General features: G+C 56.2%; 2 protein-coding genes across 4 annotated transcripts in view; both read right to left on the bottom strand.

The window, feature by feature from the left end:
* ARSI (arylsulfatase family member I) overlaps nt 1-21,628 on the bottom strand; it is a 99,364-nt gene that overhangs the window by 52,445 nt on the left and 25,291 nt on the right. The gene's annotated exons all lie outside the window — the stretch shown is intronic.
* The window catches only part of CAMK2A (calcium/calmodulin dependent protein kinase II alpha), a 34,587-nt gene continuing 14,682 nt past the window's right edge, over nt 1,724-21,628 (bottom strand). Inside the window, exons 5-19 of one of the 3 annotated variants that reach the window (XM_075767011.1) lie at nt 21,294-21,359; nt 19,723-19,795; nt 19,263-19,365; nt 18,620-18,703; nt 17,884-17,978; nt 17,346-17,468; nt 16,520-16,603; nt 15,092-15,134; nt 13,213-13,253; nt 9,079-9,111; nt 7,942-7,990; nt 6,740-6,815; nt 5,812-5,906; nt 5,201-5,438; nt 1,724-4,990 (exon numbers count right to left, since the gene is read on the bottom strand). In XM_075767011.1, coding sequence (XP_075623126.1) covers nt 5,206-5,438; nt 5,812-5,906; nt 6,740-6,815; nt 7,942-7,990; nt 9,079-9,111; nt 13,213-13,253; nt 15,092-15,134; nt 16,520-16,603; nt 17,346-17,468; nt 17,884-17,978; nt 18,620-18,703; nt 19,263-19,365; nt 19,723-19,795; nt 21,294-21,359 — 1,198 coding nt within the window. In that variant the 3' untranslated portion in view covers nt 1,724-4,990; nt 5,201-5,205. The remainder of the gene's footprint in view (nt 4,991-5,200; nt 5,439-5,811; nt 5,907-6,739; nt 6,816-7,941; nt 7,991-9,078; nt 9,112-13,212; nt 13,254-15,091; nt 15,135-16,519; nt 16,604-17,345; nt 17,469-17,883; nt 17,979-18,619; nt 18,704-19,262; nt 19,366-19,722; nt 19,796-21,293; nt 21,360-21,628) is intronic. The other 2 variants (XM_075767010.1, XM_075767009.1) reach the window with 2 other exon arrangements.

Here is a 21,628-nt window from a genome sequence, read left to right as displayed (position 1 = left end):
AAATAGAGCATTTGAGCAGTGATCATTCTGTTCACAGCCACAGTTTCCAAAAAAACAAAGGAAAAGGAAACGAAATCAGTCCCTCCCCACCCACCCCCATCAAGCTCCCACTGAATCCAACACGGTCACACTGCTCGACGGTTCGAGTGCACTTACAAAAAGATAAGAGAAAGGCTTCAGCTGCAACCGTACGGACTGACAGACACAAGGGGACAGGCAGCCACCCCTCCCCGGGGCCTGATTTTTTTTGTTACATGACAAAGCTTGGTATACTCTTAATTATAATATATTTTTTGCAGTCATCTTTAATAAATATTTCCATAGAGATTTCCTGTATGTATATATGTTTTTTTTATATATATAATATATAAGAGAGAGAGAGATCTCATTTTTTTCTTAAACCACTGTTAACATATTTTCCCTGCTTGTCCAAAAAAATGTTACAAAAGCCCTAAAATTGTGCAACAGTTAGAAAAAAGGGACAACAACCCAAAGAAGGAAGGAGCCGCTTGATATAGCCCCCTCCACCTTCCCCTCTCCCACTCCCTGTCGACCTGCGGGTGGGAAGGACATTCAGCTGGAGGGGCAGGGAGCTGGGTGCATGGCCTTTGGGGGATGGCTGGCAGAGGGGCCACCAGCCTCTCCTCTGATGTTCCCACAGCCTGTTCACATCTGGGTTTCCCTGTCTGGTAAGGATGAGCTGAGACCTGCACCTTTGGAAATGGGTAACAGCGAGGTTTCTACCCGGCTGTCAGGAAGATGGTGGTTGCACCAAGAGAGCAGTGTACACCATGAAACGTGACTTGTGGTGGGGAAAAAGGGTTAGCTGAGCTCCTGGGATGATCAGAGGAGATGGTTATGGGATCTTCTGCTGACAGACAGCTCTTGGTCCATGGGGCTACGTGGCTGCCCTCTCAAACACGGCCTTGCTCTTTGCTGGTTCTTCCCAGCGATCCTGCCATGGGCTGCAGAGCAGACCGTGAGCTCAAAGTGGGGGCAGATGGCTGCTGCTGCTGCCGCCTGCTCCATCCTCTGGGGCTCCATGGGGCCATCAAGTCATGGAGAGCAAAGTAGGGGGAGGCAGGTTTGGGGTCAGATGGGGGTTCAGTGCCTGGCAGATGGGGCATTTACTTGAGGAGGGAAAAGACAGCTCTCCTGGCTGTGCCTGGCCAGGGTAAGAAGAGGAACACCCACTTCTCCAGCAAAGAGCAGAGACCCAGGAGTGGCCTCTTCTTCTTCCAGAGTGGCCACACCAGCAAGACCTGAGAAATGATGATGTTGCAGCTGGACTTGGACCCTGGCCACCAGGAAGGGAAAACAAGCAATTCCCAAGCCCACCTGCGGAACTGGGAGCCTGAGACCACTGCATCAAGTGCTTCACTCAGCTATCCTCTGTGGTCTGTGAAAGGTGGAAGAGATGATCAGTTTGGAGGACTTCTGAGTTTGGTTTGATGCCAACAGCCAGGCAACCAGGTGGGTCGGGCTGTGTCTGTACTAGGAAATGAAACGTGCCACAGCCTGATGGGGACAGGAGGTCCGTGGGGGGTGAACTCCATCCCAACAAGGTGGCCTCGTCCCTATTGCTTATTAGGAACATGCCCTGGACCTTGTCATCCCCAGAACCATGGTGAGATTGTTAGGGCGATGACAACAGCTTAAAAGTACAGGTGTGAGGGCAGTGTCCCTGGCCCTGTGAGCCAAAGAAGGATGATGGAAGTTGATGATTTTTTTTAATTTTTTTTTTTTTAATTTTTCTGGAAGTTTAGAAGAAATCAGGAAATGTGAAGGAAGACAGAGACAGAAGCTGTTCACCATGGCTACTAAAAGAAAGAGTGGTGGTTTATCAGTGCTTGCTCAGAGATGCTCTGGGGATACAGGAACCTGCTTTGGAGAAGCAGGGCAAGGTGGGGAAGAGAAGCCAGGCAGAACAGACCCCTAAAGTGCAGGTGCTTAATGCTGCCAACGTGGGCAGGTTGGGAAGTTGGGTCTTCCTTGGTCAGGCTTCAGCTTGACTGGAAGACTAGGAAGGAGTTGAAACCCCAGACTCTGCTTCCCTTGGAAAGGATCAGGAGCATCTTAGGTGTTGCAAGGACATCCAGCTGCCTCCAGAGGAACCTGTCCCTGGAGAGATGACAGTAGGTAAGCCTCAAAAAGGAGAAACCACCTCCAAGAAAACAGCTCAAAGCCTCCCTGGAAACCAAGATGTTCCTCCCTAGCAGCGACTGCCCAAAGTGGGCTCCCAGTGAAAAGAGATTGTATCCACCCCAGCACCTCATCCATCATCCCCGGCAAACCCCACCGCACTCCCTGTCCCAGACCTTTCTCCAGCAGCTGCTGCTGGAGCAGCTTCACCCTCACAGCCCACCCGAGGTCCACAGCTTTCACCAGCTCCGAAACCTGGCTGAAATCACATTTGTGCTACAGCCTCCGTGCAGAGCCCTGCTGCGACCTCCTCCTTCCTCATCCATCTCATACCAATCCCCAGAAATATTCCTGACACCCTCCTGGGCATCAGGAGGTGGATGAGACACTCACTATGGATGGCTTCAGAGCCAGCACTGGAGAAGGAGAGAGAGAACTGTGAAAGAGCTGAGTCCTTCCTTTAACAATGAAAAAAAACTTCAGCACTACGTGACTACAGGAAAAAAAACAGATCTGTAAAAACACCCAAACTCTACTTTAAAAGCTAATCCTCTCCCTGCATGGATTTCCCTGCTTTGGGGCCATCTCTTGCAAGCCAAGGTGGCTCCACGGTCGAACAGCACAGGTCCACCAAGGGAATGGGGACGCACATTTGCATCCGTGGAGAACCTATGTGATTTGTCCCCCAAAAAGGCATCTCCTACACACATTGCCAGCAAGCAACTATTGCACCGCTGGCACAGCGTGACACACTGAAACATCTCTCAGGGCCTGTTCGTGCCCCAACGGTTTGGGCTTTTGCCCCTCCATCCAGTGGGAAAATATTTTTGCAGTCTGCAAGGATGTGGCTGTGTTTCGGGCAGCAGCCATCCCTGCCTCAACAGAGAGCAAAGCATTCAAAACCACAGAAAAGGCAAAATACACGCTCAGAATTTACATGGAGAAAACATTTCCTTTTTTTTTTTTTTTCCTTTTTTTTTTATGTCCAAAACAAGCGGGTTTTTGTTCATTTCTTTGTTTTTCAACACACGCACCGTCTAGAAAGTTAAACGCCATGCAGAGGAAGAGAGTGCAGCTAGAAAGTCCCCCAGGGCAGCAGCGCTGCAGGAGTTTCACATCAATGAGCAAAGAGGTTCCAGTCAGAAAAAAGCGAACAAGAAAGGGAAGAATTACCAGAAAAATACCCACCCTCAGACCTCCACCTGACGGCAAAGAGGTGAGACCAAAATTCCCCTTTCCGGCCATGTCTTCTGTCCTGAAAGCCACATCCCGGTGGCTCCCCAAGAGCCACCACCTGGGTTTGCCCTGCAGGGTGCAGGAAGGTGTCCCAGGGAGGGGGGTGCCCCTGGAGGTGGGTGCTCCGGGGAGGCGGGTGCCTTTGTCCGGCCGGTGCTGCGGGATGGGACAAGCTGCCGCGGCGTGAGGTGGGGGCTTGGCAGCCGCGGGACCCCTGGTACGAGCATCGTGGCAGCACAGCCCCTCTCCAAATGTAAACGCAACGAAAAACAGCAACCCCCGAAAATCCCCCCACCCTCCCTGCCCTAAACAGTTGAATGTTTCTAGTTATTACATAAAGATCCATTTCAGCAAATACTCAAAATCAAGTTACGAAATACACGGTAGGTTGTTTTCTTTTCCCTATAAAAAGGCATGCGCTCAAAGTAGAAGACAGCTAAAGGCTTGTTTTCTTCGAAGCACGATCAGATTCTGCAGAGTTTTGTTACTTTATAAAGCTTGCATTCCTTGTCATCGCTGGAAGGAGTCGTGTGGGTGATGGAGGTTTGCACCCCAAATCGGTGGCCAGCTTGGCTGCACCCATCCCAGCCTGGAAGCCGGGCGCGGGGGGAGTGCCGGGTGCTGCATGCGAGGGGCAGGGGTGGGTGCTTGGTGGGGTAAAGGATCCAGGCTGGGCAGTGGGTGTGGAGGAGGGTGCAGGAGCGATGCCACCACCATGGCATGGCTGGGAGAGCCCCGGCTCCCGGCTGTGCCAACACGGTGCTGGGAAGCAGTCCCCTTTATCCTCCTCTCCCAGCTTCACCAGTCCCTGCTCCGAGGGGAGAAGGGAGGAAGGAGGGAGAGCATCCCTCTCGGCACAGCAGCTGCCTGGAGCCAGGGCGCAAATCTACTTGCTCTCCTGGGAAGGAGCTAGCCTACGATCCTGGGAAGGGAAAATAAACGGATAGCCTTTACTCACCCATCCAAACACTGCCCTCCTTGCCCAGGGACGCGTGGAAAATGGACTTTGCAAATGGTTTAAATGGCGGTTCCCCCGCTGAGGCTGCTGGGAAGCGGGAGCTCAGGTCGGGAGCAGGCAGGAGCCATGGTGGCAGATGGGGACCTCAATAGCAGCAAAGCAAAATCCACCGGCGCACAGGGAGGGTGCAGCGCAGAATGGCTCAAAACTGCCCCCCTGCCCTCCTCTTCCTCAGGGGCTCCCAGCAGAGGTGGGGATGGAGGCGGATGATGAGTCCGAGCCCAATTCAGGAGATGTACCAGGTAGTGGGGGGTCCCACCAACGCCATGCAGCCGAAGAGGGGGGCCTTCACTCTGGCATGCGTCATCTCACTGGCCAGATGCTCAGGTTTAGGTTCATGGTTTCTCTTTTCTTGGTTCATGCGGAGGAAGGAGGCTCAGCGTCACGGCCCCGGCAGGGTTGTGGGGTTTGGTGGGATGCTTGCGCGGCACCGGCGGGGCCATTGCGTGTGTGCGGTGAGAAGCGAGGGGTTATTCCAGCGGGAACCAAGCAGCAGAGCCAACAGCCAAAGTCCCGTAGGTGAAGATGTCGGAGGGGGTCTCCCCTTGGTAGTCAGTCAGTGACAAACCCGACATGGGCAGGACCGCGCTTCAGCTGCAAAACACAAAGCGGGAAGAGAAGGACTTTGCTTTGACCATCCCCTCGGCAGAGCATCCCTCTCCCCATCGCCATCTCACCGCGATCGGCCATCTCCTCCCCACCGTGGATCCTCGAGGCAGGATCCGACCCCCTTTGCAGCCTCAATGCTGCAAGGAGCCCGCACCGTCCCCTCCTGCCCGCCATGCCCCATCCCCAGAGCCTCACAGGGCTTACTGCGGTAGGACGGAAGGCGCGCCGGATCTGTGGAAGTGGACGATTTGCCATTTGCCATCCCGGCGGTGCCAGATGCGGGTCTCCTCGGACTGGGCGGTGCGGGGGATCCCTCCCGCGTCCACGTACTGCGTGATGCGGATGTAGGCGATGCAGGCGGACTCGTCTCCCATCAGGTGGATGTGGGGGTTCAGGATCGTTGTGTGCACAGGCTTGCTGTTCCGGGACCACACTGGAGAGGGGACAGGTGCAGGCAGCTTTAGGCAGGGGAAGCAGTTTGGGTGGCTCTGGCCCAGGGTGGCAGCAATGTGGGAGGGGGAGATGCTTGGGTTAAGCTCTCTGCTTGGAGGGGCTGAGTAAATGCTGCACAGGTGGGTTCAGGATGGGTCCACCCAGAAAGCAGCTAACCAAACAACTCTGCATACAGCCTGTTCCCAGTCGAACAACAGGCTTGATTCACCTCCTGCTGGGATCTTCCAGATCAGCCAGAGATGCTCCCAAAGCCACCCTTACCCTCCTCTCTCCACCAAACTGATGGAGGTCAAGACACAGCTGGGCCCATGGGAGGTGGGAAGGCTCCCTCGGGAGGCAAGGGGGCTGCTTACGGTTTTCAAAGTAGAATCGGTGGAAATCCAGGCCTTCCACGAGGTTGCCAAGAGCCTCAGGCTCGAAGGCAGTCATCCCAGGGTCACACATCTTCCTGGGGAGGCGAGCAGGGGAGAGAAAAGGGAGAGGTTATCTCACTGCTGCTGGTGTGAGAGCCTGCAAAACCCAAATGGCTCGTGCTCGGGATGACTCCTCCTCTGCCTGAGACCAAGGAGTCTCTGCACCAGTGAGCAATTCAAGCAGAAGCCTGACCCCGTCCCTGCACTCTGCATGAAGCCCACCCCACCTCTCCTCCAGCCCACTGACTGCAGCCAGGACCCCAGCGAGGCAGGGTGAATTCTCCCTCATTCACCATCTCCAGTTAAACCTCCCAAAACACTGCCGTTTTCTTTGTAAGAAAAACAGCAGGGGAAAAAAACTCATATTCTCTGCTCTGTATCAAAATATCCCTGCTGCGATTCTCTGAGGCAAGGATGAAGACCTGCACTCGCTCAGAAATCGCTAATTAAATAGGCCTTGGACACAGAAGAAGCGTACTCCGAAAAGCATCAGCTCAGCGAGTAGAAAGCAGTTATGCTTCCAAGCAGCCTGCAGCAATCTGGATATAATGGATACCATGGATGCAATGTTCCTTTTTCCACCATAAATCACATTTACAGTGATTCATCTTTCTGCAAACCAGAAAACAGGCTCATCCACAATAATGAGACCACAGAGATGTGGTCACTTAGCGTGAGAGAAGCGCCAGGTTTGGAAAATTATGTCCCCTGCTTCTCTTGGATGGTCTCCATGCCCCACTACCACATCAACCCGGTCACTGTGCCCTGGGCAGCAGTAAAAGCTACAGGGCTGTGTTGTCACACTCAGGGCACCCGCTCCAGGAGGCTGAACCCCCCCCCCCCCCAAATCCACGCTGGGCACACTCACGTGTAGGACTCAAAGTCGCCATTGCTTATTGCTTCAATCAACTGCTCTGTGACTTTAATGATTTCTTGCTTCCGTACTGTTGGTTTAAAAAAGAAAAAGAAAATAAAAGGAGAAAACAAACCAAAAGTGCTGGCATTGCTATATCAGTGAGGTATCTTTTTCTTATTCGAAACAGATGGTGGGATGTTGGGGGCCATTGGAAACTGTCCAGGGGAAAAACAGGAGAGAGACTTGGGAGAGAGATGTGGGGAAGGGCTCTCCATCCCCAGAGAGGAAAGACTTCCACAGTCAGCGCAAAACTGAAAACCTCTGTATTTTCCTAAAGAGCAAAAGGGTTAAACACTGAGCGGTGAGCTGTCCTTGGCCCAAAAAGGTGGCACAGGCTGGTTTTGGCTGCAGAGCCTTGCCAAGTCAGGACTTTCTACCTCGTGAACTCGGAGCAGGGGCCAGCCAGAGCAGGTTTGGCTCCCAGGGATGCAGGAGGAGCTGTCAGAGGTAACCCTGGGCTTATTAACAAGGCTTTGCTTCAAATGCAAATCGGCATCATGCCTGGCTTTTTTTTTTTTTTTTTTTTTTTTTTTACTGTGGCTAATGGAAGGAGAGGGAGCACACTCCTAAGAGTGGTTCAGAAAGGAAAGGAACCCTCATCACTTCCCAAGCACCGCCCGCCTCCACATCTGCTCTCAGGGAGCCCTTCCCCAGGACGACAAGTGTCCCATTAACTCTCACATCAGGCCAAAGTCCATCTTGCTTTGTGCTGAGATCACTTCATCGAGAGACTTTACAAATTAGCAGTGATAAATTATTCCCTGAGTTATTCTTAGAAAGCTGGCTCTGGCAGGTGGGAGGGAGGGAGGCAGGGATTTCCCCTGGAGGCTTTTCCCAAAGGGCCATTTATTTTGGAGGAGCTGACGGCCGGGCTGCTATCCCTGCAGATTTCTGCCTTTTCCATGCCTGCTTTCAGGGAACATCCCTGGTTTGGGGAGCCCCCCCTCCTCACCAGCAGTGCCCCAGCTGCTCATGGCAGCAACCCAGCAGTGAAACCACCTATGGAGTTAAAGCAACTTCTGCAGGGCCCCGAGGCAGCTTGACGGTGGTGGGTTTCACCATAGCCAATATCTCATTAGGGGTGGCCAGACTAACGACCCCAGGGCACCTCTCTAAAACAGCTTGCCTGCCCTCCCAGGTGCCCCCGCCAGTACCTTTGGTGTCTTCATCCTCGATGGTGGTGTTGGTGCTCTCCGACGATTCCTGAGCAAAGAACAGAAAAGAGATGGGGCGGTGAGAGGGGTCTTCTCCCTGTGCCAGATGGAGCTCGTGTGTTCGACAGCCCCCCGAGTCCGACCCCACAGCGCTTGACTGTGCCAACGGACAGAAACCAAGGAAAACACCAGCAGGTCCAACCTGTCCTCAACCACAGCTCTAGGGCAGCGTTGGCAGAGCCCTCCCTGACCTCCATGCCTTGTAGCCAAGGGCACAAGAGCTGGGCTGTGGAGGGTCTCGTAGGAACGGCGCTGCCTTTCCTACCGACGCCTGTGGAGACAGAGACGGGGGCAGGTCCAGGGGGGTTTGGTGGGATCCTAGGAGTGTTGCAGGAGGGGCAGGGAGAGGGGCTGTGCAGGGGTGGAAGACACCATGTTGACTGTACGATAAAGAGAGAGATGTACAAATTAAACAGCGAGGAGGAGCTGGGATGAGAAAGAGGGGACTGTGCAGGAGTGAGAGAGACCACACTGACCGCAGAGTAGGGAGAGAAATGTACAATAAAACAGAGTGCTTCCAAGACCCACATGGACCACCGAAGGCTGAGACACAGCTCTTTCAAGAAACAGCTGAGCACTACACAGATTTGGGGGGGAGGGGGGTACTGACCCCCCGTCTCTCTCCAGGAGCCCCATCAAGGCAACTCTGCTAGCGGAGCTAGAGCAATGGCTCTGCTAGCTCTTCCCAGCAGAGCCTTGCTTATGTATTACCCATAATACCCCGATGTAGGTTGGCAAGGTGTCCCATGACCATACAGTCCCCGCAGAGGCATGGAAGGTGTTTCTCCAAGGCTCCTTGGACCGATGCAGCCTGCAGACCTGAGTCAGGAGAACTGGGAGAAACGGCATGAGAACCCATCAGCAAGAACCAGGGCTGGCTTCCCACCAGCTGGTGGCCAGCAAGTGCCTGCACCAACCCTGTTAATGGGGTTTGTGGGTGATACGGCTTTGAGGATGTTCCCTCCAACCCCGGTGTCCCTTCTTCCCTACCCCGAGGTAACTTCCAAAAATGGGGGAAGCTGGAACATGTGGAGAGGCCCAGCAATATCGGCATTGAGGAAGACGAAGGACACTCACCATTAACTGAACGCTGGAACTGGACTTTCTTTTCTGGAAAAACAAGGAGAAGAGATGGAACAGGAAGAGACACAGAGTGAGAAAGGCAGAGAGCGGCATGTGAGAGGCAGCAGCTCCTGAGCTGCCCTTCGTGGTCCTCATGAAGGGGCAAATGAAAGGCGCGGCGGGGCAACCTGGTGCTCCTGTAGGGACGTGCTGCTGGCTGCAGTCCTGGTGGTGCCATGCCAGCTCCCTCCCCACATTCCTGCTGGCACCTTTCTCTCCTGACCTGCCACAACCTCTGGTGCTGCTCATCCCAAGGACCTGGCTAGTCCAAAAGGGAGTCCCCTACAAGGTGATGACCGCTCTGGTGGCTTTGTGACCCACCACGCTCACAGGAACAGGAGTGGGACGCTGAAAAGCTAAGGCAGCTCCACCACCTGTACAGCCCTGTGCCCGGTGTGAATGCCGTACTGATGTTTACAGACTCTGGAGCTGTTCTGGGTGCATCTGCTCATGCTGCTGACTCGTGTGGAGACACTCAGTAATCTTTGGACCTAGATCAGTACTAAGCTGGCTATTGCTACTCACCCCATAAGGCAGACACACCGTGTGGGAAGCTGTCCTGAGCACAGCTCCAAATCAGGACAAGTGTCCTCCAAAGAGAAGACCTTACGCATGCACATATTTATCTCCATCCTTGACCACTACACTTTAAGGCTTTTGGGTTGGATGACCCCATAGCCGTGTTTCTGCTTGCTGTCCCAAACTACTTCTGGACTCTCCTTCCTTGCTGTGCTCTGCTCTCTGTCTCCACCTTTAATCTAGCCAGGAGACAGAGGGACACGCACACTGGCCTCACGCCCTTCCCTGCAGAGGGAAAAGCAGCACACACTGTGCAAATCCCTTGGAAAAGTCCATGGAGCAACCCGTTAGGGTGCATGGGTGGAATGCAGCGTAAAAACTGCTGATATCCATTCCCCCTCATTGCTCCTTTCACATCCTACATGGCTCCCACCAGCATCGTCACTGAGATTCCCCCTCTGCCAACGCAGCTCTCCTCTCCCTCGCTAGGTCCTACGTTAATCCTCGCCCCTCCTTCACCGAAACAACAGATGTCCTAAAGGGCAGAGCAAGCTGTGGTATTTCAGAAGGAACCTCATGGGAAATGGAGCTGCCAGAGCTGGGCTGTCTCAGGAAGGGCTGACAGCTTCTGCTACCCAAGGACATGACACGGGGCAGTAAACTGCAGAAATTTCAGACGCAACAGAATGCAACACAAAGCAGTGACCGCGTCGAGTCTGGACATACAGTAACAGGATGCAACACGGGGCAGTGAGCTCATTAATTTAGGACGGGACAGGATGTGACACGGGGCAGTGATTTCATTAGTTTACAACGTGACAAGATGTGACACTACACAGTGCAGTGAAGGTATCATAGCTGCTGGGACCAGAAGACCTCCCACAGACCCCAGAGCAGGGGTCAAGGGGGATTTTTGGTCCCGTAAATGCTTTTAGAAGGGGAGGATCTTCCTCGGGACGGTGAGTTTTGAGCCCTCTGAGCCTGGGCTGGCACCATCCTGGTGCTGGAGGGCTGTGTGGGCAGGCTGGAGGGCAGCACCAGCTACCTGCTGCCCACCTGCATAGCTTTGGGCAGGAACGGCAGGGGTGGCTGCCTGGGACCTGCCTGCTCTCATGGGGACAGTCAGTCCAGCAAGTTTCTCCAAATGGGGACCCAACTCTTCTGACACTGAACCACGCCACGTGGCCTGACTTACAGCCCTGCTCTGAGCAGGCAGGACCCTTCCCTTCCCTTCCCACCTTCCCACCCGCCCAAGGCAGGTTTCCAGGTTCCTACCTCTCTTTTCCAGCAGGATGGAAAGAAATGAACACCGCCCAGCAATGCCCTGGCATCTGCCAGCTGCCCATGGTGGGCCATTAAAGCTTTGCCCAGAGCACCCAGCCTCCCTGTGCCCCTGTGAGGGGGGTTACGCTCCAAGTGTCCCCAGGCTGAGCCTGGGAATGAGAGGTGGGAATGGTAATGCTGAAGGTGGCCAACACAAGCAACTTGTTGGGAATGAGCCTTCCTCTACTTTGTCTTCTCCTCCTCTACCTTCCTGGTCATCTATCCAGGCTGTCCCACCTCCAATTGTTGCAAAGGGGGCAATAAAAAAGCAAACTCATTTTCCAAAGCTTGTACCTCTTGAGCTGAGTGTTGGGTGGTAGACTGCACTCAGGATGAAGCCTCACTCACTGCTCCCCGCTCACCATTGAGGGGCTGAGGACTGGGAATACAAACCGGCCTCTCTGATCCCGCTCTGAAACCAGACTCTCCTTTCTGAGTTTCAGTGATGGGCCAGAAGGCTGTTTACCCAAACTAGCTATTTTGCTGTGGCAGCAAGTGCCCCTCTTCCCAGGATACAATCTGCCCTCAAAGCTAATTTGAAGACCATCATTAGCAAGTTGGGCTGACAAATGATCTTCTATCACCACACCATCTCTGTGATACTAGAGATGAAATTCAAGGCTGCCCCTTTCTGCTGGAAAATTAGCTTCAGGATCCTGCCTGATGAAGCCTCTCCATCCGCCAGTCTCCCCTTTTACAGCTTAAAAACACATGTCCTGATTGCTCCAACCTGTGCTCTATCAACCCACACAAAGTCAGCTCTACCTGTGGTGTCACTTCTCAGGTGACTCCCAGAAGCAGCTGGGACCTCAGAGCAGCAGAGGACAGGCCAGCAGTGGCTGGCAGATGGGTTACTGTGACTCCCGTGGGACCTGTCTCATCCATGCCAGCACTGTTGTCCAAAACTAGCAATCCTGTCCTGGAAGCCACGTGATATCCTGACACCACGGCCCAAAGCAACGTCCTCTCATAGCAATGCAGGCCATCAGCTTCATGTTGCAGAATAATGCTGCATGGCCAGAACGGTCTGTTGTGGAGCTGAGCCCAGGTTTGGAGGGTTGTGCATGGTCTCAAACCTTGCAGGCTTGGCCTGTCCCAGCCGCTGGGTCTGGAAGGAATGGGAGAAAGACAAGCCATCCCCAGACCACTGGCTCCACTGACCGTTTGGACTGAGGAGGGAAAAAGCCAGCTGAGGGTTCTGCTCTTCCAAAACCCTGCGCCCCTCACAGCCCAACAGCTGGGTCCCTACGAAAGGGCCAGAGGAAGAACAGTGGCCGTGCTGTAGCCAAGCTCCCAAAACTCTGCCTGACATCTTGCACCCCTGCCCTGCGATGGGGGATGTCGTTGTGCCAGCTCTTTCCTGCTGAGTGACCACTTGTGTTCATGAAGAGAGCAGGTAAGGAGAGAAAAAAACCCCCTCACATGGGCCCTTCCTTCCTGCAGGAGCATGACAGAGCTCGCCAACCACCACATCTCCATATCAGCAGAAGCAGCTGCTCGGCAGCAGGGTTTTGCTGCCTCTAGGAACCACCTTGTCCTGGAGAAGAGCTGTGGCCCCACCACGGAGGGCCAGGCGAACCTGAGGGCTCTGCAGCCCAAGAAACAAGATCCACTAAGCACTGGCTCGTTTTTAGAGCATGGTCAAACCATTTGCTCTGTCAAGCATCACCAAATTCGTTTGCTCTGTCTGCACTGGGCACAGGGGGCTAGCAGTGCTTCCAAGAGGGTTAAAGGCACCCATGTGCCACCCTGCAGCCCACCAGCCTTTGGGGATGGGATGGGACAAGAGCTGGGAGGCAAGCCACAGACCCCCTGGCAGTGGGACGCGTGCTGGCATGAGCAGGAGATGCAGCCGCCCATCTCCCCAGACAGCTGCTGCCAGGCTGAAGCCGTGGCTCCGGGCTGCAAAGCTGCCTCCCCCTGTCCCCTCTCCTGGTCCAGCCTCTCCCCCTCCCTGGGGACAGCAAGGGGTGAGTGTGTTTTGCAGTCAATGAAACAGCAGCGAAGTCCCCCCACGCTCCCCTCCAGCACCAGCCTGCCCCCCTCGCTTGCCAGGCTGCAAAGCCTCCTCCGTGCTGCCTGTCCTGGCAGGAACTGAGCCGGTGGCACAGGGATGCACCGGGACAGCCAGGCCAACAGCTGCCCTTTAAAGCACAGGGTGGCATGGGGACCACCGGCACAGAGACCCCCACTACCACCCCAGCAGCGGAGGGGCAGGCGGGAGAGGGTGGTGGGGAGGGGGCTTACCTTCACGCCGTCATTCTTCTTGTTGCCACCGCTTTTGCCTCCTGGAGAGAGGAGGAAGGAGGTTAGGAGAGCCAGGCAGGGCACCAAGACCAGGAGACCGAGGATCAGCAGCATGGTGCCGGGCAGCAGAGCGGCAAGACCCTGCAGGACTGGCCGGTGGATTTTGTCCTCTCTCCAGCAACCGCCCGGTGCAACCCCCGGGAGCTCAGGGGCGACCTCGCCGGCACCGTCCCATCCTGCCCCGGCAGCTCTCGGCCAGGGGCATGACCCGTCTCCTAACGTCACACCGAGCCCTCAGGGTGGCTTGGAGGGGGCTGGCGGGGCTGTCCGGCGGCAGGCGGGCTCCGGCTGGGGGGTGCAGGTGACCGAACACAGCACAGCGCAGTGGAATGGGCTGCCCGCCTGCCGCCCTCTAATTTTAGCCCCATGCTGCTGGGATCATGTGCTGCCGGCCCGCCGGCCCGACAGCTGCAGCCCACATTTTGACAATGATGAAAAGCAGACGCCTTCCCTGGTGCCCACCTACTGCTGCCGGCACTGCCCCAGCCCCCCGGGCTGCGCAAGCCACCCCGCTCCCACTGCACCCCCGGAGCAGGGTGGGATCGGTGGGGCTCAGCCCCACGTGTGACCCCATTGCCCGCCAGTCCCACCGTGCACCCGGGCAGGGGGGACTGGCGAGCCCCTGGGCTGTGCGTGGGACGGGCAGTGCTACGAGAGATGCTTTTGAATTTCCTGCCCTTTGATGCTTCATGTCCACCGCGTCTCCTGGCGCAGGGCCTGACACCGGATCCCCCCAGCTGTTGGACTCCTCCAGCCGCCGCATGCTGCCCACAAATACTAAATGTGTCAGCACGATCCCCCCACGACAAATGCAGATACCAACCCCGGCCATGGCCCTCTCCCCCGGCACCTGGCCGGGCCAGCAGCCCCCATCTGCTCCCTGCTACACCTGAGTCCTGGGGCACCTTGGCGAAGCACCCCAAAACACCCATCTAACACCAAACAGCTGCCCCCAGCCTGCTCAGCCGGCGTGTCAGGCTTGGCTGGCTCGTCCTGCTGCTGCAGCACCTCTGCCGGGGCCACCCCCAGTGCTGGGGAGGGCTGGAGGTGACAGCGAGAGGACGAGCTCCGCAGTCACCTGGCTCCCTCCTGGTGCCGTGCCTGGGAATCTCCGGGACCCGCTGATCCCCGCCTGTGCAATCCCAGCTGCACAGCTTGCTCTGAGGCAGCAGGGTGTCCCCAGAGGGGACAGCTCTTGGCAGGGGCACTGGGACAGGGAGGAGGTTGTGGCTGCACTGAGACCTCTCCCAGCGCACAGGTTGGGCTGCCGTGCTCTGTCCCCGTTCCCATGCAGCCCTCAGGATGTAGGAAGGCAGGAGGAGAGTGAGGGGCCCTGCAGGATCAGCGCACTCCTGCCCAGGGAGAGACCCAAGGGACCCTGATGCCATCTGGCTGCTGTGGCACCCGGGGACCTTTGCAACACTTTCCCAGTGCAGAGGATGCTCTCCCTGAGCCACAAACATCTCCAGGAGGACACAAAACCAGCTGCCTTGAGCCCTGGCTGCCCCCAGCACCCACATCCCCACCCCAGTAAAAAACAGATGGGTGGATGCATACAAACCCCAAAAACCTAAACCTCTGGGGACCTCAGCCACACACCTTTTCTCTTGCATCCTAAGCCAGCAGCCAGCTCGGAGGTACCAGGTGACCTGGCCTGGACCACAACCCAGTGCCACGCACCCCCAGAGGCACCAGGCTGCAACCTCAGCCCCCCCCCCGCCCTGTGACACCCGAGGCAAAGCCGGCTCTCCAGAGACCCTACGCGTTTGCCCTGGGCACGCTGTAAGACAAGGAGATGAGCCCCAGAGACAGCACCTACCAGAGAAGTTCCTGGTGGCCAGCATGGTGGTGAGGATGGCTCCCTGAAAGACACAGAAGGCAGAAGGAAAGAGCGTGCTGGGCCCCGGCCCCCCACACCCCTGCTGCTCCCCCCAGCCCTGGGGGAGGAAAGCCCTGCTCATCACCTGTCCCCCGGCCACCTCGGTGGAAGGAAACCGGCCCACGGGCTGATATTCTGCTCCTGTCATCAAAAGCAACCCTCAGTACCCGACTCGGTATCCCCAGCGCCAGGGCGTAGGGTTGCATTCTCCGAAACTGCTTTCCCTCCAAGATTAAAAGGATATTAAATATCTCCAGGGCGCGTTTCGGTCTTGTTCTACCCTGCCCTAGTTGTAGCATGACTCCACTGACCAGGGCCAGCAGCTGGCAGCGAGGGGAGCGACCAGGAGCGGAACCAGATTTAATTGCAATTAAAGCCATGCCAGCTAAGAGCAGTGGGGCAGGGATTTTTCATGGGAGCCACGCAAAGATCACCACCACAAAATAACATTCGTAAAAATGCTTCCCCTTTTCCAGCTGACTCCACTAACTAGTTGCTCAGCGTATAATGAGATTACTTTGGACTAATTGCTTACAGTAATGGATTACTATTTTGAAGTGTATGCCTGAACTAATTTGATTACTTGTCTAGCTGAAGAGTAATAATAGTTTATAGCCAGTTTCTTTTCTTGCTAATCTTGTTAGTAGCCTGCAGCTGTACTGCTCTGTGCCACATCGCGTTCAGGCCTGGAGCACTGATGGGTCTGACTGCGGCACAGATCAGCGCCGTCCCGTTCTGCGTCTCCGGCTCTGGAGGAAGCATTGCGATTTCCAGAGCCCGTTTCCCAGTGCCGTGCTGGTGGCTGGGGCTGAGCAGCACCTGGGAGATGGGTGCTTCAGGGAGGTGCTCCAGCTCAACGGTGAAGCCTGGGGAGATGGTGATTTCAGAGGGGGTACATGCTGCGGCACAAAGCAGCATCTGAGAAGGGAAAGCCTGTGGGGCTGCTGGTGCGGGTGAGCCTGAGATTTTTGCCTGTCTATGGATGACTTTGCTCCTTAGCTGCAAAGTGGCTTGGTCGTCAGGCAAAGGGGTCTCACTGTGCCTTTCCAATCCACGTCCTGACCCAAAGAGGAGCTTTCTTTACACTGACTCCAGTGGGAAAGTCCTCGCCCCAGTGTCCAGGGCAGCTGTGTGACCCAGTGCTTTCCTTCACCATGGCCTTCCTCTAAGCACAGGGGAACCCCAGCCAGATGCAGCTACCACTCCACTTGGCCTCTTTTCCCTTCTTCATAACAGGCATCCCCAAATGTCCATCACCCCCATACCACTGATCCAGAGACACCACCCTGTCCTTTCCCATTCGGGGAACAAACTCCCAAATAACCTTATCATGCATTTTGCAGCCACCTTGGAGACTACGAGAGTTACCTTCAGCTTCCTCCGGGCATTGAACTTCTTCAGACAGTCCACTGTCTCCTGCCTGTGCATGCATGACGCCACGGTGGCACGGTGCTGGGAGGAGAGAGACCTGGCTCAGAGCAGGTGCCGAGGGGGAAGGGGGTCCCCCGGCCCTGTTCTCACATGGACACACATGTGTGAGGTCTCCCGTGGCCGAGGCGCGGGCCGGAGCTGCCTGCAGCAGCAGCAGATAAAACTTTAATAGGCAGCAGGAGATCACAGCTCTGGAGTCAGCAGGATCTACTCAGGTGGGGGGGTGGGGGGAGGTTGCAGGGAGAGCTGGCTGCCCCCTGAGTTAACCCCTTGAGTGACCAGCCATGTTTAGCTAAGAACGTGGATGACTCCTGCCTTTAGGAGCTGATTCACAGTGAGCACCGGCAGCCGGAGCAGCAGGGTGCAGCAAGGGGCGGGGGGATTGCTGCTGGGGTGTGTGGATGGCTCAACATGAGCATGGTCCCACCACCACTGAGGAAAAGCCCCCCCAGCACAGCATGACACCAAGAAACCAGTCTGTCCCCACCAGGGCTGGGAACATGTGTGTCCCTCCCATCACCAGCTCCCCTAGGACATGCTGTTTGCATTCACACTCCGGGCTTTTCTCTGCTGTAAAGCCTCAGGGAAAAGGCTGCTCCGAGAGCACTGGGAGGAACCATGCCAGGAAAGCATCTTCCCAGGATGGAGAAAAGAGCTGGACAGCATGTTTGATAACATGTGCTCCCCAGTGAGATGTTCCCCCCTTGCGAACACCCACATCTCTACATCTTCAACCCCAACTGGTCAGTGCCACCAAACTCACCGATATCCAGGGGTGCTTCAGAGCCTCCGCTGCCGTGATGCGCTTAGACGGGTTTATGGTCAACATCTTGTTGATGAGATCTTTCGCTTCAGGAGTGACCGTGTCCCACTCAGGGGACGGGAACTGCCAAAGCAAAGGAGCCAGGGTGAGAGATGGCAGGGAACAATGGAAGGAGCAGAAGCCCCTTTGTGCTTGAGTTGGTTCTCCTGCAACCCTTTTCTCCTGCCCATGGGACAGGTTGGAGAGACAGTAGCAAGTGGAAAGAGCTGCCAGCTGGAAAACTGGAGAGCAGGGGTGGAGGAAGAAAGGTGCAAAGCCCAGGATAAGACCTATCTGTCCTGCAAAGTGGACCTGAAACGCGCCAGTGTGTGCACCTGAGCATGGCAGCTTGGCCAATCCTCTGTGACCAGAGCAAAGAAACCCACTTCCATCTGTGTGAATTTGTCCTGGTTGCTCTTCTGGAGCAGCAGACTGCAATGTGGGGACAGCAGGAAAGAGGGGAAACCATGAAAGGGGAGATCAAGACAAACCCACTCACATCATAAGCCCCAGCCTTGATCTGCTGGTAGAGTCGGTGCTGGTCTTCATCCCAAAAGGGCGGGTACCCGACCAGCAGGATGTAGAGGATGACGCCTGCCCGGGAGAGGGAAAAGACATGTGGGATCAGTGGGAGAGAGTTCATTGCTGGAGGTGTGAGCAGACCCAACCTGGGGACTGGCCCAACTCAGGCAGAGAAATTGAGAAATTAGGGAAACGGGAGGATTTGCTCGCTGATTAAAAAGCAAAAGACTTGCTGGTGGGTCTAGCCCCACGCCGACATGCTCAGCGGCTGGGGAGATACGTGGCTAATTCAGACACGTGGCTCTGGCAGCCACCATGCACAGCCTCAAGCCGGGTGCCCTGGCAGCGCTGGGCGATGCCTCGTCCCCATCGCGGGTGAAGAAGGCTCCCCTGTGGCTGCAGCTGCACGGAGGCATTGCCTGACTCCAAGGGCACCACAGGGCAAAAGAGACAGCATGTCCCCTGCCTGGGGGTTTTGGGTGCATAGCAAGGAGGCTGATCCTTCAGAGAAGGGGGCCACTGCACTGGGAAAGAGGGTGCTGCTCTAGGGACAGTCCAGGGTAATGTGCCACCTCTCGGGTAAATCCTCCTCCCTGACCTCCCCGAGATGTCTCTAGCAACAGCAGCTCAGGACAGGCTGGATCAACAGCCTGCCTCATCCTGCGCAGCCCAGCCCAGCCTGCTCCCGGCATTTCAGCCCTGGTCTGACTTACCGCAAGCCCACAGGTCCACGGCTTTGCCATAGGGGTCCTTCCGGAGCACCTCAGGGGAGAGGTATCCTGGGGTGCCAGCGAAACCTGGGACAGACAGCTCGTCACGCACTGCCGGCAGGCAGCCCCCATCCCCGCACAGATTGCCTGGGGCCCAGCCAGCCACTGTGAGAGCTGAGACCCCTGGCACACACAGAGCCGGTGGGACGAGCACCCTCCCTCCAGAAATCTCTGCAGCTCCCAAGAGCAGAGCAAACAGCAACAGCCAGCGACAGCAGCCAAACCCCAGGATGGTGCAGAAGGCTGGTGTGCTCTGGTGTGCACCTCTAGCACTTGGACAAGGCTTTCCTTCCCTGGGTCTGCCCCTGCCACCAACTCGTGCAGCTCACCAGGACATCTCGGTGACCCACCGAGTCCCCGTGGAGCTGTTTGCCTGTGTCCTGGATCAATACCGGGTGTTTCCAGGGGCACAGCCGGAGCCATCCAACTCCTGCTCATCCACCATGCCTCCTAGGCTGGTGCTGCTGGGGTGCTGCCATAGCCCAGGGTTCAGGTCCTGGGGATGTGTGACCCTCCTGGAGCCCCCCATGACCAAACACACCAACGAGGGCTGGAAGATGCCCCACCTTGGGCCAGTCCTACTCACCAAACCATGCTTGCTGGTCCCCCTCCACCTCGATGGCAAGGCCGAAGTCAGCCAGCTTGACGGCGGCACCCTTCAGCTTGGATGCCAGCAGCAGGTTCTCAGGCTGCAGGAGGAGACAGGGGTTGGAGAGGAGCAAACCCCCCCAGGGGCTCTGCTGTCCTGGGGCAGAGGAAGGTCAGGGCTTTGAATGTGCTACCCAACCAGTTCATCCTGCTGTGTGTTGCCATATCCATGGATCTTTAGAGGACCACGGACTACAAGGACCTCCCCACCCACTCTCCCTCATGCTGTTTCACCCCAGAGCTGATCTTTGCTCTGCGGCTTTCCAGAAGCCCTACATGGTGTTCCTCCCCGCTGTGTTTCAGCTGCCCTGGAGGACCCTGGGCATTGCTCCACAGGGTTTTGCATCGCAGATGGGGTCCTCACATCCTCCCACAGGCTCTTCCCCTGCAGTTCCTACCTTCAGGTCCCGGTGGACAACCCCCATCTGGTGGCAGTGCAGGACGGCCTCCAGGATCTGCTGGATGCAGTGGCTGTGGGAGAGATGAGAAAACTCACAGAAGTGTCCAGCAAGGCAGAGTTTACTTAGACACTTCTACCTGGCTGCATTTCACCCCTCCTGCCTCTCTCCCCATCCTGCTTCCCACCAGCAGCCCTGCAGCACAGCTCAGCATCCCCCTCCACCAAAAGCCACACACCCGTGGAGAGCAGCTATAACCCAGCAAGACCCCACCAGAGCTCCTGGACACCCAGCCATGGCGAGCAGGAGCACGGGGGCTATGGTGGAGCCCATGGGGTCCCCAGAAAAGCAACCCTGGGGATGGGGGGAAGCTGGAGACCAGCGGTAGAGTTGTGATGCCAGCCCAGATTTGGTCTCCAGACTCAGGCAGAACAGATGTGCTCCTCAGACGTAGAGCTAAGCTTCTCTTTGGCCCCATTTCCCTGGCCTCCTCTAACGCGGGTGGCTCTCACTGTGTCTGTCCGCTTTATATCTAGTTCATTAAACCCCAGCTCTGCTGCATGCGTGAAAAAGGAAGGGAAAAAGACTGAGGCGATGATCACTTCTGCTCCAAACCAGCTGTGTACAAGGCAGAAGGTCTTTATTTACATGTATTTTATTTGATTTGTATGTCACTAATAGGTGGATGGGTTGTAAGTGGATTCAGTGCGAGCAGCCTGTTAAATGAGATTACTTTCTGCCTAGAAATAAGGGATATTTCCATGCAGACAGAGGTAGCACGGAGCTTACGCACAGGGGCAAAGCCAAGAGGTACAGTGCTATCTGGAGACTGGAGAGGGCCAAATCACATCCCTTCAATAAAATGAGACTAATGCTGTCCCCTGGCCGAGCTGCAAGGACCAAAAGGGTGGCTGAAACGGTACCCGGCCCACTGCCTCCACAACAGGGTACCTGGAAAATGCCAGTGGGAGCGTGGGAGGGAGCAGAGCTCTAGCACATCCTCCCACCCAGCCCGTCTTGACTGCTCCTCCTTAGTGCTTTCAAGCGGTAAATGCCAGAGAAACGCTTGCAAATGACTGTAATACAGCTGCAAGGGGAAAGGGTGAGGGCTGCCCCATGTCTGTGCTATCATGCTCCTGGCTGGGGCACCAGTCTGATGCTGGGCTTCCTCCCTGCCAGCCTGGGGACCCTCGCTGTCCCCTGCATGGAGACCCCCGATGCCTTGCTCCTTTACAGGGAGGTCAGGCGTGGGCTGTGCCATCGGCCCGGGGAAGGAGGATGCCGCGAGCGAAGGCTGGCAGCTGCCTGGTTTGAGGGGGAGACCAGCCCTGCGATAACACACATATTTCTTGGCACAGGAGCCGAGCGAGTTAAAAAGAGCTTTTTTTTTTTTTTTTCACTACACATCTGGTTTATGAGTACGTGCTGCAGAGTGGCTGTAAAACACCTCCCAGCACAGAAGGAGCTTATGCTGCAGAAAGCCAGACATGTTGGACCCTGGGAGGGAGCAGCTCGTGGGAGAAGGGTCCAACTGCTGTCTCCTCCACGGCCCGGCGTGTGTCCGTGCTCACCTTGCATCTGCTTCGCTGTAGTACTCCCTGGCCACAATGTCCTCAAACAGCTCCCCGCCAGTGACCCTGCGAGAAAACAGGGGAAGTCACGCTCGGCCATCTCAGCACGGCACGCAAAGGAGCTGGATTGATTTACAGCACGCTCAGCCCTGGCAAACCCCCCTGAAATACCACTGCACCCTGCACAGGGGGAGCCGCGGAGGTGCAGGGTAGGGACCTGCCCTCTGCCTGGCTTGGGGGACCCAAGCTTGGTTTAAATCCTGCCCAAGAAAGGCTTGGGTGAGGTGGAGGTTGGGGGGGGGGGATCACCTGCGGGGGTGCAGGGCATGTCACCC

The sequence above is a fragment of the Balearica regulorum genome, chromosome 14 (assembly GCF_011004875.1).
Source record: "Balearica regulorum gibbericeps isolate bBalReg1 chromosome 14, bBalReg1.pri, whole genome shotgun sequence".
NCBI classification, from domain to species: Eukaryota; Metazoa; Chordata; class Aves; order Gruiformes; family Gruidae; genus Balearica; species Balearica regulorum.
The sequence above is the reverse complement of the archived record's forward strand: the minus strand, read 5'-3'. Positions and strand labels throughout refer to the sequence as shown.